We start from the raw sequence: 13,573 nt of genomic DNA, 5'->3' as shown, positions 1-13,573 counted from the left end.
GTAAAAGATTTTCTTCGTGAAAAAGAAAGAAAGGCTGCTAAAAGAGAGCTACACATATTAATTGAATTTATATATAAATCATAAATAAGGACCCCCAAAAGTTCAATAAATGAGAAGTCAGGGCAGTAAGGGTCAGACGCTGATCTTGGGGCGTAAATTCAATAGCACATCATTGTTGATTGCTGTGCCGACGGGATCGTTTAGTTTCGTCGTTTATTTTTTAAACTGTATATTACTCTGTATTCCCTGGCTCTCAGACCGATTGATATGGATCTTTTAGTCTGTGTTTCTGACCTTGAATCATGAAACTCGCCATATAGGGAAGTGAGAACACTCTAATTATTGCACGGCTGAAGATGGCTCAAAACTGAGCCGAAACGTATCGAACACTGTTTGGAATGTGAAGAGAAATAATAAATTCTATTGAATTTACGCCCCAGGATCAGCGTCTGACCCTTACTGCCCTGACTTCTCAATTATTTATTTATAAATTATTAATTAATAATTAAATTTATTATAAAACTTTTCCCAAAATTTTAATAAAATGTCATACGATATTTGGATATGTCTGATCTAACAATAAATAAAAAGCAGCTATATACATATTTGCGTTATGTTCGAAATGTAATCGTTTGCGCTCAAAAGATAAGACTGAATTTAATCATGAATTTTCACCTGTCAGTGTCTACACACAGAAAAATATATAAATATTGTATAAATACTACCCTCTCAAGTAATTGTATTGCGCGCCTCTTCCTCGAGATCACATGTAGTACCGCTACTATGCACCGATGTCGCCACAGTTTTAAAGTTCAAAACTTTTCGCTTTGGTTCGCTTCCGCTTCCGTTTCCTTCCATTGCTCATTCTTCTATTTTGTGCCGATTAAGCCACACGTGTGTTAACGAGATTCCGAAGAAATGGAAAAAAGGAAAATAAGAGAATTGTCCTCGGATTCAGAGGACAACAAGGATTTACGAAAAAGGATTAGACCATTAGAAACGGCGTTGAGACGCAAGGAAGAGAGTAGCCGACCGAGATACGGTAAGCGAAGAGGTTAACTGGTCGAAAAGCCATACATCGACAATGGCAGTAAGGCGCATGGGCGAGGTTCAGGCGTCTTGGTTGCAACCAAGTCGTCTTGAGAGTGCAAATTTGAGAAACGTCAAATGCGCACATAACCTCTCCACGTTATATCCTACGATTATTTAACCATCAAGCCTGTCTCAGGGCTGTAGTGACGTCAGAAAGGTATGCGCATAGCCGAGATTCAGGTGTCTTGGTCCAACCAATTCACCTTGAAAATGCAAATTGAAGGGCTTTAATTCTGCATAATCTCGCCACGTTATGTCCTACGATAGTTTGACCATCAAGTCGGTCCCGAGGCTGTAGTGACATCAAAAAGGTAAGCGCATATGCGAGATTCAGGTGTCTTGGTCCAACCAATTCACCTTGAAAATGCAAATTAAAAGACTTCAATTGTGTACGTATAACTCGCATATGCAAGGCCAGGTGTCTTGGTCCAACCAATTCACCTTGGAAATGTAATTGAAAAATTTCAATTGCATACATAACCTTACACATAACATTCTGTGACCCGGATATAATCCGTAGTATATCGGTTCAACCGATATATTAAAGAAAAGCTATATTCCGAGTATAAACCACTTAAGACTGTCATTTTCTAAGACAACCTGTTTTTGTTTCTTTATTGTAACAGGAGGTATCAAGGGACGTTGTGCAAGATAACATCTCGGAAGGATAAAAGCGGTCACGACTATTTTTACAGGCGACATTATAATAACGATAGACAAAGTTATAACCGGGATTATTATCCGGATGATCACCTGTATGACGATGACTCGTTAAATGACTACGACGGTGAAAGTCGGATACGAAGAGTCATTCGTTTCTATTTCAAATTCCACAGGACGGAACCTGAGTTCGCCTGAGTCGGAGGTAAGCAGCGAGACTGTTCTAACAGAAGAGGCTCTCGGTAGAGTTCGCATAATGCCGGATAGAATCCTAGCACCGGCGGTGCACAAGGATCTTGCAGTCAGATGAGAAGACATTAGAAAGGGCCTTCTAGTTAAGGAGCAAATAATTTCTCTTAAAAAAGCCCGCCCCCCCCCCGGAAAATTATACAGTAATAGATCCAAAAAATTAATTTGGAGATAAAGTCTGCTCTAGACAACACTAATGTTAAGAGAGACAAACCTATTGTTGAGAAACCAGCATAAATAGCTGCTGACATTGCTGGAGTTGCAAAAGTTTTGAATTCTATGCTGAAAGGAGACCAAGAGAATAAACTGGGTCTTGTGGAAGACCTTAGCGAGATTATTAGTTGACTTATGTGATCAGACAATGATTCGCAGGAGAATCATCTTATTTTGAAGCCTATTGTTACATAAAATATGTAGAAAAAGCTTTAACATAATTAATTAATTTGTTGCGATAAATTTCACAGGAACAAAGAGTTCTTCGAAAAGGATTTAAAGAGTGGCGTAAAAGCCAATCAAAAATCCAAAAAACTCGCGGGGGCCATTTTGCTGAAATCGACAGAAGTCTTGCGGCTAATCGAAGGCGAGCAGACACAAGTAGACGTACAATCAGCGACAAAACTCATCCTCTTAAGGTCGCAGTACCTATCAAAAGCCGGGACAAGCGCCTGCGAAGAAGAATTAGAAATAAGTAAGGTGGACTGGCATAGTTGAAATGTCAATAATCGTGGTTGATTTCAGATTCAACCATCTTGAACTAGATTCAAGATACTGTTCTCATCAAAGGTGAGACAACTCATACGTCCGAAGGAACCACAATAGTCTGAGCAGGAAAAATTTTGTCCGAGCAGATTCGGGAACAGATTGCGTAGCTATCAGGTCAATTCGAAGTGCCAGCCAGTTTCGAACCAAATTATTTCAAGAAATTTTTTCTTTTTGGCTCTTGTGCCTAAACAAAATGGATCTTGTAAGCTAATCTTAAATCTACTTTAATCTAAAAGCGCTTAATAAGTTTATCAATATTGAAAACAAACTCAAATAAACAATGGCTAAAGGCTATTTCATGACATCAATTAAAATGACGCGTATTATTCAATTCGCATGGCTAGTTCAGATAAAAAATACCCAAAATTCTTATTCGAAGATGTCTTCTACGAGTTCAAATGTTTACCCTTTGAGTTAAACACAACTCCGTACACTTTAACAAAAATTATGAAGCCAGTGAATTATTACCTAAGGGAATTGGACTAATTATCGGTTAATTATTTGGATGAATTGCTTCTTCTAAGCAAGACACATGCGGGTGTTTGAAAAACGTACGGATAACATGTAGTCTTTTGACATGTAGTCACTTGGACTCATAATAAATAGAGGAAAGGATAAAATAGAGCCGGAGATCGAATATAGTGTCCTTATTTTTAGTTATAATATGACTAAGTAAGGGTCAATTGAGTTTATGCCTTGCATTAACAATTCTGAAAGATTCACGATACAATCTTTTGTTTAAATGTTTCAATTCTTTATTATTTCTCGATATAGGGACATCAAAAAAACCCGAACAGCTTTATAAGTTTAGCTCGATTATACGATACTCTATTCGAGATTTTACTAGGTTCATAGGAACCTTAGATTCATGTTATACAGTATATAAATTGGTTCAATGCGAAAAGCATGAGTGAGAAAAACTATTGCGTTACAGAGAAATAAGGTAATTTTAAAGCTCGCATGAAATTAAGCGACGAATTAAGAGAGGATTTGGACTGATGGAAATCGCATTTTGATGCTGCAAAATGTTCTATTAAAAGTTAAACCTGCTCTAGAAATAATCTTGGATACGTTACTTTCAGGCTAGAGTAGTTCTTTGCCAAAGTTAACGGGCTCACGGATATTGGAATGCCATATCAATTATCTTGAGTTGTTAGTAGGTTTTTGGTCTTAAGTACTTCGCGAGAAGATTCAGAAGTAGCGATATCTTCTTACGTATTGATAATACGACTGCGATCACTTAAATATGAACAAAAGGAGCGGCATTCGGTTTAAGAAATTGAGCAAGTTGGCAATAAAGAATAGATTCTTAAATTTTCGCATCGTATATACAATCCGAAAAGAATGTCGAGGCAGATTTTGAGTCGAGAGGTCTTGAGCCGAAAGCGGAGTTTACGTTATTAAATGCAGTGTTTCAAATATTAGTACAGAGGTTTAGAAAACCAGATACGGAATTATTTGCATCTCGAACAAATGCAAAATTATCACGTTATATCTCATGGGTAAGAGACCCAGAGACGGTAGCTATCGACGCGGTTTCGATTGACTAGAGACCGTTTCATTTTTATGCAATTCCTCCGTCTCGATTATACTTCGAGTTCTGGAAAAGATGAGGGCGGAAGATTCAAGAGATATTGTAGTGGTCCCTAAGTGACCGGTTCAGGCGTGGTACCCGGTGTACATGACAATGTTGGATTCTGAGCGTTGTTAATTAAAAGCGAATAAGTATTTTTTGTGTTCAATCGACAGGAAGCCACATCCTCCTTAGGAAAGGATTACTTTGGTTGTCGGGACACTGGCATGCAAAAAAGCTTTGAACTGGGAGATGTACGAATAGATGCGACAAACATCATGCCTTCTTCGCTGACGGAGTCCTCGATTAGGCATTATATATCTGTAACAGCCTCATTACAGGGTCCAGAAGTGGAAAAGATGTAAGATCGAAGAGGCCTTCTAAGGTAGTTGAGAAGTTGCGACCTAGCATACCAAAATATGATGCTACAAAGGACCTAAGGTGGTATTTGATCATGTGAGTAGCTGAAGTGCCAATAAAGTCATAACGTTAGAAAAACTATCTTGGAAAGCTAGCGCCGCTCGCCCTCACTAGACAGCGTATATAAAAAAAAAAAAAAAAAAAAAAAAACTGACAGGGTCAAGACTTTCGAAGCTTATCAATCCACAACCGAAGGTGATTGTTCTGACTTATCACGAAAACTTGATCTTGTGCGTGGTTTCTACGTTGGAAATGTATCTTTACAAGACTAATAGAAACGAGGTTGTTTATGTCCTTTAAAAGACCCTTCAAGTTGATATCCAGTCAGACTTTAAGTCGCTGGATTAGAAATACTCTCAATAATAGTAAAAATGACACAAATATATTCAGCGCGTATAGAACCCGCCATCATGCCTCAACTTCGGCTGATAAACGAAGTGGCATAAACATAGACGCTTTTAGAAAGGCAGCAGGGCGGTCGGAGAGATTAAAAACTCTGTTGCGAGATTTTATAGTCAAAAAATAGTGTCAACTAAGGATGTTTTTGCTAAGCTATTCTCAGCAATACAAGTTAATTACAAAGTTCTTAGTTATGTATCAGTTCTTTAATTAGATATGTATACACTAAATACGGTTAAAATATATAATTTTGTTCTTTTTATGAAATCTCAGATATAATTGATAAATTTTATTATCGAAATATAGTGCCATCTAAGGATGGTTTTGCTAAAGCTATACTCAACAATAAGATTTTAGTGATATAATAAGGTTTTAGGTAAATGTATATACACTGAATGCGGTTAAAATACACATAATTTTGTTCTTCCACAAAATCTCAGGCATAATCTATCTGCCGCAACAACTTTAAACATCTACATGTGATCTCGAGGAAGAGGCGCGCAATACAATTAAATGATTAAACGAACTTACCTGTAAGTGAAGTTCTATCATAATTGTATGAAACGCCTCTTCCGAAGAGATCAGTCCCACCCAGTATACACCCAATTCTAATATTATTAGATTTCCCATATGTTACGGCAGCACTTTAAATAAATGAGCAATGGAAGGAAACGGAAGCGGAAGCGAACCAAAGCGAAAAGTTTTGAACTTTAAAACTGTGGCGACATCGGTGCATAGTAGCGGTACTACATGTGATCTCTTCGGAAGAGGCGCTTCATACAATTATGATAGAACTTCACTTACAGGTAAGTTCGTTTAATCATTTAAATATTACTTGTTCTAAATATTTGATAAGTTCATATATCCGCAAATCTACCATAAAGTCATCGCAAGCATCACATATACTCAAAACATATTCTAGATATTAGCAAATCTAGTACTTAAAATAAGAATATTTAATTAATACAAGAATTCGGATTACTTACTATGTACAGTCTACTGAAGAGAAGTATATAATATTCTTGAAAGAAGAATGAATTCTTGTTTTGAGCACAAAATTATGAGCTTTTCTAAGATTAGTGTAATACAATTATAGTTTATCTTTTTATAATTATTTCAATTTACTTTATTTTATTATTTTTTTAGTACCTGCACCTATTTATTTAATCAATTCCGGAAAATTACTTGTTGTAGAATTCTATTCCAAGATTCTAAACAAAAATATGGCGATGGTATGGTACCAAAAAGCTATAATAATTTTGAAAAAAAATATTTTGTTTTTTTAAAGTACCTTCCACCCATTTTATTGGTTTAAAAAAATTACTTGTTATAGAATACTGTCCCAAAATTCTACATAAAATATATGGCAATTGTACCAAAAGCATATCATATTTAAAAAAAATAAGAAAGAATACTTTATTTTTTAAAAGTACCGCCTACCCATCTTATTGCTTCCAAAAAATTATGTCCGATAGAAAACTACTCCAAAATTCTAGAAAAATGTTTTCGTAATTGTACAAGAAAAATATCGGGACTAAAAAAAATCAAGAACATTTATTTATTTTTTTTATCAATGTTTCTGTCATCAGAAATCTTTCCCGAATTTTCCACAAATGTGTCTCAATGATATCTACAACATATTAAAATTTCATCAAATTGGTTAAGCCGATTAAAAGATATGAATTATTTCCGAAATTTTTATTGATCCTTCTTATCCGGCTACGACCTTTATTTGTTAAATTAAATCAACCGTATAACTATAAATTATATTTGTTAAATTACTCGCACATAGCATATTACATTCTTTTACACTGTGCGAGAAGTTCCACAAATTTTATTTCGAATATTTCCGACATATTCTTGTGATATATGAATAACGATGCATACATTGCGATTGCAAAATACCTTTCTGGAAATACGTAAAATTTTTGCTATCGGATTATAATTTTAGGTTAAATTATATCTATATGGGAATATATGATGTGCGTTTTATTTCGAAAAAACTAAAATATGTAGAGTGTAGAGAATAAATCAATATTTTTGTATAATATGTCCATTTATCAATATTTACAATTATATTGATAAAAAAAATTAACTTGTGTTTTGCATGATTTTCATAATCACCACAATTACAACAAATTAAGTTTCCACGCTTATTGCAATTAAATGTAAATTACTTTTAAATATTTATTACCGTTTGCAAAACTGTTATTTTCATCACTTCAACTGTTCAATTTTATATCTTTTATTTTTTCTAAAATAATAAAAATAAAATATTGCATTTACATTTGATAAACGAAACGTCGATAATGATTTTCTGCGAAGCAGAGAATGCGTTGTTATAATGACATACGACGGGATCGCTTTTAAACGTTTAATAAACGTATCGAAAATTTATAATGAGCTCGACGTACGTAACCCGCGAAGTAACCTATAGGCGTAATTCGCGCGCGTTACAAATATACATTGATAAAAGCGTTTAACGAACGTATCGAACGGCTTCGTAATTTTGTCAACTCGTGGAAGCGGCAAATATTGTCAGCTTCCCGGCCGCGCCGCATCGTGCGCGCCGAAAAGCCGAGAGGAAAGCGATCATCTCCCGGAAATTTCGAAGGGTGTCGCTATAATTGGTAATCTGTAGTTACACCCTGTCCGGGGAATAGCTGCCAATTAATTAAGCCGCGTATTCATGCCGTAAACTAATGTCACGACTAATAACTCGTCCCGTCGGAACCACGACCGCACGATGCGCGTTCATCGGCTTAATTACACAATCGCGCGATTTATCTCCGCGTGACAAATTTTGTAGTTTTTTTTTCTTCAGATTAAATAATTTAATAATATTATATATCAATCTTGATGCGAATATTGGGAAAATTAGCATGATAAATGTGAGATTTGTACCATAATGAAAAAACTTGAATGTATTATATAATTAAATCCGTTTATTGAATAACATGAATAATTTTCATATGATAACAAATAATAATATGACATTTATAGATATGACGAAGAATTGAAAAAATTTAGGATCCGTTATTGTAATAAATTTAGGTTTAATCTATTATCAAAACAATTAATATTACTTCAGAACAGGAAAGAAATTCATTATGGCTGCAGATAACTACTGAAGATTATAAATAATGCCAAAATTAAACGAAAATTTTCATTATTATTCTTGCAATCAGCTTATAATTAAATTAACCGGTGCAGAAAATAGGCATTTAAATATTCAATTAAAATTTACAGAACAATGCAGCGTCATAATGTGTAATACCGATATTCACGAATGTTTTATGTTTTATACAAACTGCTAATTAAACTGGAAACTTTATTGTTGGAAAAAGAATGTTGTTTTCGATACGTAAAAAAAGTAGTTTATCATAATAATCGGAACGATACATTTTACTCGTCATTGATAATCTCTCGCGATGGTATTTTGTATCCTCGAGATATTAGTCGAGATCCAATCGATTTGTCTGGACTCGCAGGGATGACTGATCCGCACAGTCATTTGGGCTTAGCGAACCCACAGAGACGCGAGCTCAACACACTGTAAACACAGGCACACATTTACACACGCACGTCATGCAACCCTCACGCATTTTTTGGTTGGCGATCGGTGGACGCGAAGTCGATGGCTGCCGCCAGATACGGTAATAACAAACATATTTTCACAACGACAGCTCTATTTGTATCCTTAAACTGTTTAGATTAGGCTAGGATAGGCTAGATTAAGTTACGTTAGGTTAAACTGGTAGTTTTTTAATTCCTCAGTGTACGAAGATCGTGTAAATCAACCGTCCGAACCGTGCCGAACTGAAAAGGCCGCGTTTATAACTGTCATCAGTTAAGCGAATCGCGTAAAATTTGTACGCGCCACTGCCGCGATTATTTACCATATCGTAGCTCGGCACGTTTTACGATTTTATTGATTAATCGCGTTACGCGACTCGGGCCCGTTCAGTTCGCGGACGTAACCGGCGTTTTCATCGCCGGCATCGTAAAAAAGTATCACCACCTGAAAAAGATCACTTTGCTACCTTTTTGCATCGGTAGCCATGTTTGGCGCGAGCGTCATTTTATGTATTTACCTCGCTTGATTGCAATGTTGCGCCGACTCAACTTTTCAAATGTTTTCAACGGAGGGACGAAACTACACGGCGCGCGGAATGAACAATTTAAAAAGTCGCGTAATTCGTTTGGCGCATAAACCTGTATAAATTCCGCAGTAAGCGATTGTTGAATGAAAGGATTAGTGATTGTTTTCGATCCACGTATATCTCGCTAAATCGATATTTTCGCACGTCGCGCGCCTATCGTGACTGAACTTTTCAAACGCGTCGTAAATATTTGCGATTATTCACGTTCCTTGACACGTGCATTGCGTAATTACGCGCACGCAATCGGGCGCAAATACGTTTGCGTTTCGTTCCGATTTGATGAAATTGCGGGGCATCCCGTTTGAAAGTTTATGCCATTATACCTTGTTTACACTTTTTACGTTTAGTTGATGGACTGAATAGATAAACGCAGAGTCGCCCGCTAATAGGAATAGATTATCTCGTTGAAAAGTCCGAGAAAATATGGCCGTGATAGATACTCGAGAAAATTTACAATGTTGATTTGTCGAGGAGAGATGTGCGTGAATGTGCGGTTTTTGCATTTGATATGAGCGACGGCGTACGGCTTGAGATACGAAGTTGATACGGTACTTCTCATAACGTCGCCTCTCGCAGCTCGAGGATTTACGGCCGGCCGGAAGGAAGCGGACAAGCGAATTGTTCCTCCGGGAGAAAGAGAAACGAGAGAGACCGACACTGTTCGTACATCTATAATACCTCCGGTCTCTCTCTCTCTCTCTCTCTCTCTCTCTCTCTCTCTCTCTCTCTCTTTCTCTCTTTCTCTCTCTTTCTCTCTCTCTCTCTCTCTCCATCTGCCCCGCTCTGACCAGAGAATTACTGCCGTAATTTCGATCGAACCCCGGTGTTTAGCGCCCTTCGCCAAAGCGGTTTGTGCTTTATAGGTATATGCGTCTTGCCGAAAGGACGCTCCGGTTGCAAAAAGCTTTTGAGGAATCTAAATTTTATGTTTATTTCTCTGGAGAAATTAGACTTGGAGTTTAAACTGCAAACTTGGCTGGGATCTAATTTTCTCACGAAATTCTCATGTTATTAGCACTAGAAATTTCATGGAAGGGCGTTAAACTCACGTGTAAGTAGTCGTTAGTAATAAACCGCGCTGTCGATAATATAAGATGGAAAATAATGAATGCCGAAATTCGAGGTGCCACGGCGAAAGATTTAAAAGACCAATGTCCATTTCTGCCAATGTAGATTAACTTTAATCTCGATTTAACTTATCTTCTATTTTTTTTTAATTCTTGGAATTAGAAAAAGATGAAAAGTAAGTTAAACCGAGATTAAAGTTAACCTACATCGGTAGAAATGGATATAAGTCTGTCAAAATTTTTTCCCCATCGGAAGTCACGTCGTTTCGAGCGAGTCGCGCGATTACAATGCGCCCAGGAAGCAGAGGAAAGTTTCAGATAGCGTTTAAAAAGTTCACGCACAAACGCGATCATTCATCTTGTACTTCGGCGTAAGAAGTCTTGAGCTGCGGGGCTGTATATACCCGGGGACATCGCAAAGACTGTCTTCCAAGTAATCGCGAGCGCGAAAGCGGAGCCCCGCGCATTATATTTACATCATCCGCCATCGAATTTAACTCGGGACAAGCGCACGTTGTTTGATCTACGGGATAGCTTCGATAGCAGCTGGGAGATATAAACCTCTCCGTATATTTTCTGCATCGTGAAAGTCACGATATGCGTCACGTAGTACCTAATATATGGCCGCGGAAGAGAAGAGATGCGGTAGCGTACTCGGAAATGCATCAGCTCGTACAATAATCAACTATATCTTTTTTTTTTTACATTGATACGTACGTGATGTTTAGAGTACTCTTTTGACGACGTAAAAAATTACTGCAATTTTAATGTTTTTTTAGCTACTACGAGAGTATTAGCTTTTCATAAGCTAAAGTTTCGAGATATAATAACATCTTTTCTTTTGAGTCATAGAGTGATTAAAGATTCTTTCAGAATTTTTGTTTAGTTTCATATTAGTTTATTTACGGAGGTATTTAAACTAAATTAAATATCTTACAGAATTAATAAGTGTCCTTATGCTTAAAATTTTTATAAAAAAAAGATTGACTCTAAATTAATGCGAAAACCTGTCATTGTAAAATTTATTAACTTGCAACTATAAAAAAAATAAAATAAAATTTGGTGTCGTTAAAAAAACTGTAACAGCAGTAAAGTAATGGAGTAGGTGCATTAGTTAACGAATAAATTTTATCCGATTGAGAGTGGGATATTCATCAATCACTCATCCATCACTGTTAAGATTCGATGCAGCGCATTCGAGAATATATATCGATTCACCCAAAACCTTCTCGCAAATGCAGCCTCTTTGCTCGACATTTCTTATCGCAAGTAAAGCCGGAATTCGATATTCGCATCTGCACCGTGGTATAATGTCTCGATGTTTTATGTTGGCGGCGTGTATCGTGTTCTCAAAGGTGCAGTTACATCCTAAGACGATGTTTCATGTCGCAACCCAAATACTGCGTCGTCGTTGTCCGCCTTGAGCGGAGGAACTATTCGAGACCGACCCTGACGATGTCGAGGAACTTTGAGGAAACTCAACGAGAGTGGTCGTCCGTGTGTGAAGCGCTATACAGGGTGTTTACTCATTGGCATATCACGACAACGTTCCACATCAAAGATTTAAACGAATTTTTATTACCAAGTATCAAAAAATAAAATAAATCATCGAAAATGGATAGATTTGAATTATATAAACGATTACAAAAACGGATTTTCCCAAAAATGCATGATGTTAATAATAAAATTATTTATTCAATTTCATTCTTTAATTAATTTCAACTAGATCTTGCTTTTTAAGAATTTTATTGTGAGGCAAAAATATTTTGTCATATAATTTTGGCGAAAAACTTGCACGAAAAGAAGATAGATTTAAACAGTTTTGTAATTGACGACATTTTCCTGGATTAACTTTTATTATCGATTGCGGTTAATGTACTGCACAGTAAAATTCGGGAAAAATAATCTTTACTACAGAAAAGACAGAATGAAATTTTATTATACATTCCTCAATTAATTTTTTGTAGTTTGAAGATAAGATCTTTTTAAAATTCGCAGAGAAGATACGATATTTTTTCTCATTTTTGAATTTATAACACACTTTCAAAGTTTGATCTTCTCATTCTGCTGCACTCTATATAGCACGGCATTCATCGCGCTGCTTCACTAACCGGTCGGCGTATAACGCGAGATCGATGAAGCAGAAAAAGAATCCTGAACGAGTATGATCGGGTTCGATAGCGAGCGGATGACAGGGCTCTTGAGCGCATCCGGTACTCGGCTTGTTTTCCTACTTCGTGACTCCTCGGCCTGCCGACCGACATGAAACGTTTCATTGCGGCTGCTTTTCGTGGTGTAGTCGGGGACGAGAAACTTTTCTCTTTTTACCCTCCCCCCTCTGCCCTACAATTTTTCGATATTCGTTCTCGAATCGGCAACGGCGGCGCGGTATGCTCGCGAGATTTACCTCGTACTTTGTCTTACTTAAGCTCTTTGCTTGTGTGCTTTCAGTAAATTAAAAGACTTTATCGTTCACACCGCGCGCGCGAGTGTTACGTTCGCCGAGTTAACACATCTCTTCGCGATAAAATACGGTAATAACTATAACGAACGAGCGTGATCAAACAAGTACAAGACAAAGAGGGCATTGAGAGTGCGATTATTAGTGTGTAAATTAACGTTATAACAATCTTTAATTATTATTAATAAAATACATAATTATATACATCAGATGTTTTGGCTCTGCTTTGAGCTATCTTCCAATATGATCACAAGTAAAATAAAATAATCTCACGCTCTCTGTTAAGCCTCATAGATGAGTGCTTCAAGATTAGACGGTCTAAAAGTAGTGTATTTCACACGAAGAGAATGAAATTTCGGTTAATGATCATAGAGTTTGTAACATGACCTAAACAGACATGACATTTAACTGACAAATAAAAAGAACTGAAGTCAAATCACGAAATAGTTCAAAAAGTAAAAAATGCAGCCATGGTAAAACATCGAATCAGATTTTAAGAGATGGTAATCGATAGAATTGAGATAATGTTACAATCAAAAGACGTTATTTAAAATAAAAACTAAATTGTCCGGATAACAGACAGTAATTCAAGAAAGAGTGTGATGTGTGCTTTGCCATACATTTGTGAATTTTTTTACTTTTATATAGAGAGTTAAGAGGCGTTCTTTGTGTCGTGTTTGACTGCGTTAAAATTGGAGAAAATTAAATTTTCACGCATTCTATCGTT

General features: G+C 36.5%; 1 protein-coding gene across 3 annotated transcripts; it reads left to right on the top strand.

Moving 5' to 3' along the window:
• The first annotated feature begins 769 nt into the window (after positions 1-769).
• Positions 770-5,955, top strand: LOC112466535. 3 transcript variants are annotated; one of them, XR_003042155.1, is made up of 5 exons: positions 770-1,957; positions 2,466-2,784; positions 4,513-4,792; positions 5,596-5,688; positions 5,777-5,955. XR_003042155.1 is itself a non-coding variant. In XM_025034660.1 (2 exons), exons 1-2 carry the CDS (start codon positions 1,868-1,870, stop codon positions 2,691-2,693), a joined length of 318 nt encoding a protein of 105 aa, XP_024890428.1. In that variant the 5' UTR covers positions 770-1,867; the 3' UTR covers positions 2,694-2,891. The 3 variants fall into 3 exon arrangements, 1 of the variants encoding a protein (XP_024890428.1); XR_003042156.1 differs by lacking the exon at positions 5,596-5,688; XM_025034660.1 differs by lacking the exons at positions 4,513-4,792; positions 5,596-5,688; positions 5,777-5,955 and having other exon boundaries at positions 2,466-2,891.
• The last annotated feature ends 7,618 nt before the right edge of the window (positions 5,956-13,573 follow it).

The sequence above is a fragment of the Temnothorax curvispinosus genome, unplaced genomic scaffold, assembly GCF_003070985.1.
Source record: "Temnothorax curvispinosus isolate PA1 unplaced genomic scaffold, ASM307098v1 QBEX01016322.1, whole genome shotgun sequence".
NCBI lineage: Eukaryota > Metazoa > Arthropoda > Insecta > Hymenoptera > Formicidae > Temnothorax > Temnothorax curvispinosus.
The sequence above is the reverse complement of the archived record's forward strand: the minus strand, read 5'-3'. Positions and strand labels throughout refer to the sequence as shown.

Bases quoted from the DNA above. Each gene is read 5' to 3' on its own strand.
- LOC112466535 (XM_025034660.1), top strand. From the start codon at position 1,868: ATGACTACGACGGTGAAAGTCGGATACGAAGAGTCATTCGTTTCTATT. The intron at 1,958-2,465 runs GTAAGCAGCGAG...TAAATTTCACAG, and splicing joins TGAGTTCGCCTGAGTCGGAG to GAACAAAGAGTTCTTCGAAA.